At 36.4% G+C, this 12,749-nt stretch overlaps 1 protein-coding gene across 1 annotated transcript in view; it reads left to right on the top strand.

Moving 5' to 3' along the window:
• The window catches only part of LOC123245856 (calcium-activated chloride channel regulator 1-like), a 49,425-nt gene that overhangs the window by 20,179 nt on the left and 16,497 nt on the right, over window positions 1-12,749 (top strand). Inside the window, exons 7-9 of the mRNA XM_044674848.1 lie at window positions 7,818-8,039; window positions 8,816-9,043; window positions 12,425-12,599. Coding sequence (XP_044530783.1) covers window positions 7,818-8,039; window positions 8,816-9,043; window positions 12,425-12,599 — 625 coding nt within the window. The remainder of the gene's footprint in view (window positions 1-7,817; window positions 8,040-8,815; window positions 9,044-12,424; window positions 12,600-12,749) is intronic.

The following is a 12,749-nucleotide window of genomic DNA, read 5'->3' as shown; positions in this document are numbered from 1 at the left end:
CCTTTTAGTTTAGAATCTTGAAATTCCTCTATATCTCCCTTAAGTCTCTAAAATATATAAGCAAATTTGGGGCTCTGGGAAGGCATACTTTCTTGGTGTTATGGGGAGCCCAGGAGTTGGGTCACATTAATAGTTCTTTTTTTCTCAATTACATGTAAAAACAATTGAACATTCATTTTAAAAAAGTTTGAGTTCCAAATTATCTCCTTCCTATTCCCTCTCTTGAAAAGAGAAGCAACTGCTATAGATTTTATATATATATATATATGTATGTATGTATATATATACATATGCACATATGCATATATATTTGTCAAGAAAAATATACTTCCATATTAGGCATGGACAAAAAGAAAAAAATATTCTTTGATATAAATTCAGACTCTATCAGTTCTTTCTCTGGAAATAGAGAGCATTTTTCATTTGAAATTATCTTGGATTTCATAAGTTCTTTTTTAATGTTTAACTTTCTTTTAAATATTATCCTATCCATTATTATCTAAGGTTTCCAGGCTTTTTGAAAACTACTCCTCCCTGTAAACAAAATGTTTTTAGACATTTTTTAATGTTTAATGTTCTTACCTCCTGTCTTAGAATCAATACTAAGTATTGGTACCAAGGAAGAAGAGTAGTAAGCGCTAGGCAAATGGTGTTAAGTGACTTCCCTAGGGTCTCACAGCTAGGGAGCTTCTTAAACCAGATTTGAACCTAGGACCTCCTTTCTGCAAACCTGATTTTCTATTTACTGAGTCTCTAGCTATCCTGTAAATATAATTTAAAGTCTTCTTTCAAAGCTCAATGATTTTACTACTTTGATAAAAGAGGTCAAATGCTTCTTGTCTGATGGGCAGAAGCAATGTCTTCTAATTATGGGAAAGGGTGGTCTAATCTTACCTTTCAGGAGGTAGATGGTGCTTGACTGACTTGGCCTCTCATTGTAAAGCACTGCTCAAAAGTCATTCTACAAATTTAAAAAATTGTATCTTCCTAAATTGGTTCTCTTTTTTCAACTTGCATACTTTTAAGGAGTAAACCTGACTAATTTTCTATCTTTTTGTTAATTTAAAAAATAGCAAAGTCCATATATGACCTGAAACAAAGATGAAAAATAATTTGTTTAGAAGGAGCCTCCAATCACTGAGGCTATTTTATATAAAACTGTATAAAACTAACCTCTCATTTTACAGATAAGTAAATGAGATTCAGAGAAGTTAGGTGATTCAAGATACACAGTAGTTTATGTCAGAGCCAAAATTCAAACCTAGGACCGCTCCATACAAAGACCAGGATGCTTTCCATTGCATTATACTGCCTCTCTTCTGGACTTCTCATGCTCAGTTTGTAGTTCACTATAACCACTAGGATTTTTTTCATATAGAGGAAGCTAGGCGTATTGTAAGAAAAACTTCAGTTCAAATCCCTTCTACATATGTGGCCCTAGGAAAGTCACTTATCCTCTGCCTGTCTCAATTTCCTCACATGTAAAATGGGGATAGTAATAGCACCTACATCCCAGGATCATTGTGAGAATCAAATGAGATAATTGTAAGGTCTTTAGCAGAATACCTGGCACAGAGCAGGTGCTTAATAAATGCTTACTCCTTTATTACCTTCATGAACTCCTTTCTAGACACATCTTCATTCTGTACTTATGATATTTGAACCCAAGTGAAGGACTCCACTTCTCTTCACCTTATGAATTTTATTTCCTTCACTCTCTTGTCCATTCTGTTAAAGTTTGGGGGATCTCTCAATACTGCCACCCAATGGATTAGCTCTCCCACCTAGTTTTATAACATCTGAAAATCAGGCACTTTTCATTAACTAAAAAATAGAATAGAACAAGGCCTAGAAAATATCTATGTGGTATTCCATTAAACATGGCTTGACAGGTTGATAGCTTTGTATCACTACATTAAACACACCTCGAGTCAGTAACCTTGAACTGTAACTCAGCTATATTATTATTCTTTCTTCATTTCTTGAACTTGTCCACAAAGAAACTTAGTGAATGCTTTGATAAAATCTATCTACTTGAGATGTTTCCATGATCTACCTGTCTATTTGGGTAGTAATGAATGAAATTGAGGTCAGACAATGGATTCCTCAGAAGCATCTGTTCCCTGTCATGAATTGCCACTTCTCCTTTTAAATACTCACATTCAAGTCAAGCTCAGAATCCTAGATTCAGAGAATAATCTAGTTGAAAGTGAAACTGGAAATCAACTAGTTCAGCTCTCAAATTTGGGAAACCCTATGGGCAAACATTTTCCAATGCTGGTAAGGGTTAATAGTTAACTATTGGGGAAAAATACAAGACACACTATTAAGTGCTAAATGTATCATGTTTTTCTTTTAATTTAATTTAACTTTTCCACAATTATATGAAAGTTTCCAACATTTTAAAAAGTATTTTGAATCTTGAGTTCTCTCCCTCCTTCTTTCCCTCCTATCCCCTGCTAAGATAGTAAGCAAGTTGACATGCACAATTATGTAAAACATTTTTCCATATTAATCCTTTTGGGGAAGGAAACTCAAAACAAACAAAAAATGAGAAAAAGTTTGCTTTGGTCTGGACTCGGGACTCCATCAATTCTTTCTCTGGAAGCAGATAGCATTTTTTTTATCATAAATCCTTTGGGATTGATTATTTTGGGTCATTGTATTGCTGAACATAGCTAAGTTATTCATAGTTGTTCATTTCATAGACTTGTTGACACTATGTACCAGTGTTCTCTTAGTTCTGTTAACTTCATTCTGCTTCATTTCATTTATGACCTTTCATTAGTCCAACCAACTATCAATAATATGGAATTAGGTCTTAATCAATGATACATGTAAAACCCATTGGAATACATCGGCCTCGGGGGTGGGAGGATTGGGGGAGAGGGAAAGAATATGAAACATGTAACTATGGGAAAATATTCAAAATTTAAAAAATGAAAATGAAAAAAGAAACTTAAAAAACACTTTTCAGGTTTTTCTGATCTCCTCCTATTTGTCATTTCTTATAACACAAAAAAATTCCATTATAATCATATACTGTATCTTACTCAGCCATTCCCAAATGATCGATATCCTCTCACTTTCCAAGTCTTTTCCCCCACAAAAAGAGCTGCTTTAAATATTTTTGTACATACAGGTTCTTCCCCTTTTTGTTTTTCATCTCTTTTGGGGGAAAAAAGCCTAGTAATAGTATCGCTGGGTCACAGGGTATATACTGTATTGTAGCTTTTTTGGCATAAGTATAAAATGCTCTCCAGAATGGTTGAAGCAGAATTCAAAACTCCCCCAACATGCATTAGCATCTCAATTTTCCCAAAATCTTCTCCAAGTTTTCCTATTTTCTTTTCTGTAATAATAACCATTCTGATACGTATGGGGTAGTACCTCAGAGTTGTTTTAATTTGCATTTATCTAATTAATAGTGGAGCATTTTTTACAAGACTACAGAGAACTTTAATTACTTTCTCTCAGAACCACCTGTTCATATCTTTTGATTATCAACTAAGGAATGACTTGTATTTTTATATATTCAACTCATATCTCTATGTATTTGAGAAATTAGACATTTATTATAGACTTCTTATAAAAAATTGTTGCACCATTAGGATTACTGTGTATTACTCTCCATACTATTTCCCTGCCCTGTTTATCCTTTTCTTCATCCTTTTATTCTGTCCCTCCTTCGAAAGTGTTTAGCTTCTGATTACACATCACTCAATATGCCCTCTTTTCTATTGTCCCCTGTCTTCTCTCATCTTCCCCCTACTTTATTGTAGGGTAAAATAGATTTCTATGCCCAATTGATTGTGTATGTTTTTCTCTCTCAGCCAAGTGCTCTTCTCTCTACCTCCCCATTTTCCCTTCCACTATAGAAGCCCTTTCATCCTTCTTTAACATAAAGTAATATACCCACTCTATTTCTTCCTTCCTCTTCTCCCAATATGTTCATCTTTCTCAACTCTTAATTTTATTTTTTTGGGTATCATCCCATCATATTCAACTCATACCCTTGCTCTCTGTCTGCGTATTCTATTTTAATTGCCCTAATAATGATAAAGTTCTTAGTAGATATAAGAATCATCTCCCCATATAAGTATATAAACAGTTTAACCTTATTGAATGTCTTTTGATTTTTCTTTTCTGTTTACCTTTTTGTGCTTCTCCTGATTCTTATACTTGAGAGTCAATTCTTCCATTCAGCTCCGGTCTTTTCATCAGGTATGTTTCATTGTCCTCCATTTCACTGAATACTCATTTTTTCCCCTGGAAGGATTATGCTCAGGGTTGTTGTGAAAGTGATTCTTGGTTTAAGTCCAACCTCTTATGTCATTTAGATTATCATATCAAGCCCTTTGATACTTTAATGTGGAAGCTCCTAAATCTTGTGTTATCTTGATTGTGGCTCCATGGTATTTGAACTGTTTCTATTTGGCTGCTTACAATATTTCTCCTTGACCTGGGAATTCTGGAATTCTTATAATATTCCTGGGAGTAATCCTTTAGGATTCCTCTTCCAGGTGATAAGTGGATCCTTTCTATTTTACCATCTGGTTTTAAAATATCAGAGCTATTTTCCTTTTTTAACTTCTTTTTTTAACATTTAATAATATTTATTTTTTAGAAAATAAATGGTTACACGATTCATGCTCCCACCTTCCCCTTCACCCTCCAATCTCCCCCCATAGCTGATGTGCATTTCCACTGGTTTTAACATGTTTCATTGATCAAGACCTATTTCCAAATTGTTGATAGTTGCACTGGTGTGGCAGCTTTGAGTCTACATCCCCAATCCTGTCCGCCTCAATCCATGTGTTCAAGCAGTTGCCTTTCCTCTGTGCTTCCACTCCTGCAGTCCTTTCTCTGAATGTGGGTAGCTTTCTTTACCATAAATCCCTCAGAATTGTCCTGGGTAATTGCATTGCTGCTAGTACAGAAGTCCATTACATTCGATTTTACCAGTGTATTGGTCTCTGTGTATAATGTTCTTCTGGCTCTGCTCCTTTTGCTCTGCATCAATTCCTGGAGGTCTTTCCAGTTCACATGGAATTCCTCCAGTTTATTATTCCTTTGAATGCAATAGTATTCCATCACCAGCATATACCACAATTTGTTCAGCCATTCCCCAATTGAAGGACATACCCTCATTTTCCAGTTTTTTGCCACAACAAAAAGCAAGAAATCAAAAGTATCAATAAGCACATGAGAAAGTGTTCTAAATCTCTAATAATTAGAGAAATGCAAATCAAAACAACTCTGAGATATCACCTCACACCTAGCAGATTGGCTAAAATGAGAGAAGGGGAGAGTAATGAATGTTGGAGGGGATGTGGCAAAATTGGGACATTAATGCATTGCTGGTTGAGTTGTGAACTGATCCAACCATTCTGGAAGGCAATTTGGAACTATGCTCAAAGGGCTATAAAAGAATGCCTTCCCTTTGATCCAGCCATACCATTGTTGGGTTTGTACCCCAAAGATATCATAGATAAACAGACTGGTACAAAAATATTTATAGCCTTTTTTAACTTCTTGAAAGATGTCTACACTTTTTTTTTAATCATGACTTTCAGATAAACCAATAATTGTTAGGTGATTTCTCCTGGACTTATTTTCTAGGTCTGTTGTTTTTCCCATGTGGTATTTCACATTTTCTTCTATTTTTTTTCATTCTTTTTACTTTGACTCTTCCTTGATGTCTCATTGAGCTTACACTTACCCAATGCTAATTTTTAAGGCTTGATTTTCTTGAGTGAACTTTTGTACCTCCTTTTCTATTTGGCCAATTCCACTTTTTTAAAAAGTTCTCTTCAGTGGATTTTTTGTGCCTTTTTTACCAATTGGCTTATTCTCTTTTATGGGGTATTACTCTCTTTATTTTTTATGACTCCTTTATTAAGCTATTGATTCTTTTTTCATGATTTTCCTGTATCACTTTCATTTCTTTTTCCCCAATTTGTTTTTTTCTCTCTAATTTATAAAATCCTTTTTAAGATTCTCCACTAATTCTTTTTGTACTTGAAAGCAATTCATCTTTTTCTTGGAGACTTTGGATGTAGCAGTATTGACTTTGTTATCTTCTTCTGAGTTTGTATTTTGATCTTTCCTCTCACCAAAATAAGTTTCTATGTCGAGTTTCCGTGTGTGTGTGTGTGTGTGTGTGTGTGTGTGTGTGTTTGTGTGTGTGTGTGTGTGTGTGTGTGTGTGTGTGTGGTTTACTCATTTTCCAGCCTTTTTCTTTTCTTTTATCTTAAAAAAACTTTTAAGGTTGGGTTTTATAACTGTAGTGAAGGAATCATTGCTCTAAGCTTTAATGTAGCTGTCTTCAGAGATAACTCTGGGGATCTGTTTTCAGTTCTTCCAAAGTGGTATGTTCTAAGGATAGGTATGTTTAATACATTCCCAGCCTGTGCTCTGGTCTGTGAGCAACCAGAAGTACTCTTTTCTGCCTTGGAACTATGACCAGGGCTCCCTTCTCCCCTGTGGTCATGAGTACTGGTATATACTAGTGCTCCTCACTGAGAGACTACAACTCAGGACTGTGACAGGAATCTACATATAGGAAAGGAGACAAGAATCTTTTACTCAGAGCCAGCAAAGGGAATCCTATAATTTCTTTCTGAACAGTGGTCCAATATCCCTTGCTATCTGTGGCTCTAAACTCCAGAAGTTTTTGCTGCTGATTCAGTCATCCCCAAGGGCTTTTGATGTGGTGGGCCCTTGTACTTTGCGAACCTTCTCAGTTCTTTTCATTTTCTCAGTTGTGTTTATTGAAAAATTATTTCACCCTGTACTTTTTGGAGTTATGCATCTCCAGAATTTGCTTTGAGGAATATTATCTTCATTGTTTAGAGGGTAAGCTGGTAGAAATCAGGAAGGTTTGTGTATATTCTCTATCATCTTGGCCCTGCCCAGTAACTATAATGTTAATATTTTCTTTATCACCTTCTCAAGTCTAGACCAGTGGTGACAAACTCAAATAGATATGATCCATACTACTGATACATATAGGAAGATCTCAGTACCTGCATATTGATTTTATTTTAAAATATGTTAACTTTATTTTATTTTATTTTTTAAATTTATTTTCTGAATTATTTCCCAATATGGTTCCTAGATAAACAGATTGCCTGTTTGCCCTGGATACTCAATGAAACAATAAATCAAGCTCTTCATCTGTAATATTTGCTGATTTCTGAGGAGTAAATGCTGAAAATTCAACTGTCTCTTGACAGCTCATTAGACGTGGCTCTATCATACTCTGCCTTCAGTCCCAGAGACTTTCCCAGTCAAAACTATTTCATAAAACTAAGATTTAATTTAATTTTTAATCTGATAAACATCAACATCAATAAAACCTACATAAGCAAAAGTTCTTAAGCAAGAGAGCATCCTCAATAATTTTTAAGTGTTAGTGATTCCTGAGACCTACTGATCTAGTCCAGCCTCTTTATGCTGGTAAGGAAACTAAGGTTAAAAGACTTGGTCAAGTTAGTGGAAAGGCCAGTCCAGATAGTATTAAAGAGTTTTTCAAACAAATGATGTTTTTCCCACTAAATCATACTGTTAGTTGCATTATTTATGTAGGTGGTTTATCAAAGACAGTTCTTCACTTTTTTTCTGTCATGAACCCATCAGCAGTCTGGTGAAGCTTTGGATTCATCAGAAATATGTTTTAAAAGCATAAAACACTACTGCTAACAAAGACACTCAATGATATTAAAAAGTTATAAAAATATCCTTTCAAAATAAAGTTCATGTACCCCAGATTAAGGAGCACTGAATTATTTATAATGTTTTGGGTTTTTTTTCAGGTGGTTGAATTTTGTACAGAAAAGAACCATAACAGAATTGCTCCCAATGCTCAAAACAAGATGTGCAACCAGAAGAGCACATGGGAAGTGATTCAGGATTCAGAAGACTACAAAAATTCAACTCCTATGATGGCAGCAAAACCACCTAAGCCCAGCTTTTCACTGAAGCAGATAGGAGAAAGAATCCTGGTTTTAGTTCTGGATAAGTCTAGAAGCATGGCGGTAAGCCAAACCTGCCCCATTCTTGTAGCTGCTGGAAGGATATATTTACAATATTATGTTGGCCTCATAGAGTCTTGGGCTTTTCAAAAATCATATTGATCTCATGATTTAAATGAAAGTAGAGAACAAGGAATCATTCATCACTCATCAAGTTTTCCCTTAAGCTTTCATATTCATACTCCTTCCTCTCCTCTTCACACATACTTTCTCCAACTAATATTCATGGCCAATGAACCCTATCCCTGAATACAGATGACATTTTCACTGATAAAGAATGTCTAAATTAAGAATTTTCTTTTTTGTTTAGTTTTTCAGACTATGAACATCTATAATCCCTGTTACCAAATTTTTCAATTAATTTTGTATGGCTTCATACTTTCCTCCTGTTTTGATGATTGTAAAAAGGCATCACACGCCCTACCAAAAAATGCAGTTCAGATTCCATACTTTAAAAAACCTATAGCTTCATTAGTGTGGACATTGTCTACTCCACCTTTACCCTCCCCACTGATCACAATAGCTTAGTAGTCCTCCCATACAGTTTCATCATTAAGTAATATAGTAGATGGTGCATGACCTTTGAGTCAGGAAGATCTTGGTTGCCTAGAACACTCCAAAGCTTGTGTTCCATTGCCCTAGCCTTGGAGAACACAAAGTCTCCACAATGGAACCCACAGCCCCTGGAATTCAATATCTGAGCTTAGTCCCTTCTACTATAACTTGTTTATAAATAATAACTTGACAGCTTATCAGTTTGACTTGTGTTTTTTGTTTAGGGTGGAAACCGGCTAAATCGACTGAATCAAGCCTCACAACTCTTCCTGCTTCAGATCATTGAAAAGGGATCATGGACTGGGATGGTCACATTTGACAGTTCAGCCACTATACAAAGTGACCTGATACAAATAGAGACTGACGCTCAGCGGAACGTTCTCATTTCAAGGTTACCTACTTTTGCTTCAGGAGGAACATATATCTGCTCTGGACTCAGAACAGCATTTATGGTGAAAGCATCTCCCCTCCACTGTCTCTAATGTAGTAGAAATTTTTTAAGTTGGATTTCTATTCTGAATATCTCTCATATATCTACTGTTTAGTATACTTTGATACATCTAAAAAGTGAATATATTTCCAGGGAAAAAAGAATATTGACAAATGATGACATGAAGAAGCCCTAGTTAAATATTTAGTATATGGAAGGAGGCCAGGAAGACTTAGACTCAAAGCCCTTCTGCAAGACAAAATGGTGTATATATAGTAGACAAATCAATCAACTTGGAATCAGGAAGAGCCAATTTCAAATTCTGCCTCAGAAACATACTATGTGACCCATGGCACTTAATTTGTGTAGGCTTCAGTTTCCCCATCTGTAGAATGTGAGGAAAAGAACTGATGACCTTTGAGGTTTCTTCTAGCTCTAAATCTAGAATACCCTAACCCATACTAACTATGCAAATGTAAAACCAATGATAATAGCACCATGCACAGTATGTAATAAAGTGCATGATATATATAGCAGAAACATACACAGCAACCAGGTACTACAATGATCTTGAATCTAGACTTCATTCTGACAAAGCCAGACATTTCTGGCTCTACTGACAATAAATCCATTGAGACAAAGAGCTGTTAGTCATCCACTTATGGGATATTACAACAGAAAGCCAAGAGGTGATGAACAGATTGCTCTACTCCCATTCCTGGGGGGTTTCCTCCTTCTGTTGCATTAATGCTGTCTAAAGTCTGTTCTTGAAATGAAATAAAAATTATAGAACCATTTTAGTAATCATCTAGTCCAACCACCTCATTAAACCAATGAGGAGCTAAAAAAAGAAACAGTGAGTTGGTGGATAGGAATTGGTCATAGCAGGCATGATATTTGTATAGCTTCTCACAAATTACATTAGAAACCTAGAGTAAACTTTAATTTTTTATATACAGCAAAAAAAAGGTATAAATACTAAAAGTGATTCCCACATTTGTCTTCAGATGGAATAGGAACTTTGAGTACTTGGTCCTCTCAAGTTGAATCTGAATTTTGGATTTGGATAGTCTTGATCTAGTTTTTCATACCCTATCAATATCCTAGAGTATGGCAAAGGTAAACTTGAGACCTACAGTAAGCTGTAAACCTTGTGTCTAACCCAGTGGAAGAAATTTCCAAATGAGAGATTGGAGAGAGAAAATAGGAGCACCATACACATTGCTTTGGGGAATGTCCATGCTGAGAAGGTGGAAATAGAGGAGTAGAAAAAGTAAAGAATGCATCAGAGATGTAAAAGAGCAAGGATGAAATAGTGTTATAGAAGCCAAAGGAGAGAAGAGTATATCAAGAAAGATGGAGTTAAAAGATCTTGAAGAATGAAGACTTTCAGGTCATTGATGACTGTGGAGATACAAACTTCAAAGGAGTAGCACAGAGGAACCCACAGATTGTAGGGACTTGAGTGGTATCAAAGTGAAGGTCATGAAGTTTAACAGTGAAAGGGAAGGAAGAGAGAGTTTGAGCCTGTGATCCAGGTAAAGTTTATTTGCATAGCATGGGACAACCTAATGTTTGTAGAAATGGAGGAAGAAATTAACAGAGAGGGAAGACCAAAGATATATGAGAGGGAAAGCAAGAAGTAACAATAGAGTAGGGTGCTGGAGGAAAGGGAAGAAAAGGGATCAAGGGATAAATAGAAGGGTTGTCTTTGCTATCACTGCACCTCTGTTTCTCCTCTCAGACAGGAGAGAGGAAATGAATGAGAGACGAGAAAACATGTCAAATGGCTTCAACTGTATCAACAAAATAAGAGATGATGTAATGTGCTGGGCTTGGGAGATATGGATATGAAGTTGGAGTCTCAAAGAGTTAGGAAAATTGTGGAAACAGATGTGAAGACGTGCTAGAGAATCAAGAAAGAGTAAATTGGACAAGCATAGAAAAGGTCTGGTTGAAATTTATATGGCATTCATTCCTAGAGCAAGTGGGACCACAATCCTAGGACTTTCTGTACCAGTTCTCCATTGCTAAGGAACAGGAACAGAGATGTTGAGCATTAGTCAGTGTTGGAGATTAAATGACTTACCAGAATCATACAGTTAATGAAGGTCATATTTGAACTCAGATCTTCCTGACTCTAGGCCCAACTCAATCCACTGCTCTACCAGCTGTTTCATATAGGGGAGTAAATAATAATGTGATTTGCTGCACTGAAGGGGATATAAACATAAACAGAATTCCAGAACCATTAGAGTATTTGAATATAAGGTTTCCTGTAATGTCATCATTGCTTCATAGTTCAGATGCTGCTGGAACTTTTTAGCTGTGACCCTGGGCAAGTCAAAGCAGATCAAAGTATGCTAGATAGGGGGCAGATGGGTCACTCAGTGGATTGAGAGCCAGGCCCAGAGATGAGAGGTCCTGGGTTCAAATGTGGCCTCAGACACTTCCCAGCTGTGTGACCCTGGGCAAATCACTTGACCCCCATTCCCTATCCTTACCACTCTTCTACCTTGGAACCAATACACAGTATTGATTCTAAGACAGAAAGTAGGGGTTTAAAAAAAGTATGTTGGACACCTCTCTAAGATTTATCATCTTTTTAGTACAGGGAGGTCCCACTACAGCTGTCTGTAAATATTCCCTGAATTGGGTGCCATTAATCATGCCTTTGTTGCTAAGAGTGCTGTTTTACAATTTAAATAGGGAGTGGTTTCCCAAAGCTCCTGCTGGAGAACATTCTATCATGAAGTAGTTTAGCCAAAAAGGTCAAGTAAAAGGTCATGTTTAACCAAGTAAAGTAGGTGAGACGGATCACAAGACTACAGAGTTGAAGCTGGAAGAGTCATCAAAAGCCATCAATCTTTTTTCTTTTCCAGATGAGGAAATGGATAGCCAGAAAGTCTCAGACTCCACAGCCACAGCTCTTTCTGCTATATCATGACTTCTCTAAGCTTAATAAGCTTTCTCCTCTTTAGCCCTCCCAATAATATCAAAACAATATGAAACACTTCCTTGAACAGAGTGTTCATCTGTCTAGTGTTTCATCAGCATGTTAGTGTTCTGGAGTCTGAAAGAACAGATACCTTGACTGGGATCAAATTACCAGGGTACAGAAGCCAGAATCCCTCAGTTTAACCAGAAAAGCCCTGCCTCCAAATGGCAACACTGCCTGTGACATATTTTTCTATATTACAACAAGAGAAAAAGATCTTGGCTCAGTTTCTAAAGGTTCCACATTTCATATTTGAAAATTGCAAGACAAGAAGATCCTTCTGGATTTCCTGAGCTCTTTCTTTTACTTCCTTCTTTAATTTCTGGCCTGCTCCACTCACTCAGGGTTATCTGGCAACACTAATAAGTCTATTTACCAAGGCTTGGGATAAATTTGTGTTTTCAGGTAATTAAAAAGAAATTCTTAACCGATGGTTCAGAAATCATCCTTTTGACTGATGGGGAAGACAATACAATCAACACATGTTTTGAGGAAGTGGAACAAAGTGGAGCCATTATCCACACAATCGCTTTGGGACCTTCTGCAGAGAAAAGCCTGGAGAAGCTGTCAGAAATGACAGGTAAACTATAACCTAGAGAATAGGTTTCTTTAGTAGGCATGGAATGATCAAACCTCCCCTCAAATTCTCCCCCAAGACTTGCAGGTGACCCAGGGTTTCTGAAGGCTAGGGAAGTAGGGCACAAGATCTGGAAGGTCAGTTAATAAGGCA

Source organism: Gracilinanus agilis, chromosome 4 (assembly GCF_016433145.1).
Source record: "Gracilinanus agilis isolate LMUSP501 chromosome 4, AgileGrace, whole genome shotgun sequence".
Taxonomy (NCBI): Eukaryota; Metazoa; Chordata; class Mammalia; order Didelphimorphia; family Didelphidae; genus Gracilinanus; species Gracilinanus agilis.
This window is presented reverse-complemented; position numbering and strand designations above follow the sequence as displayed.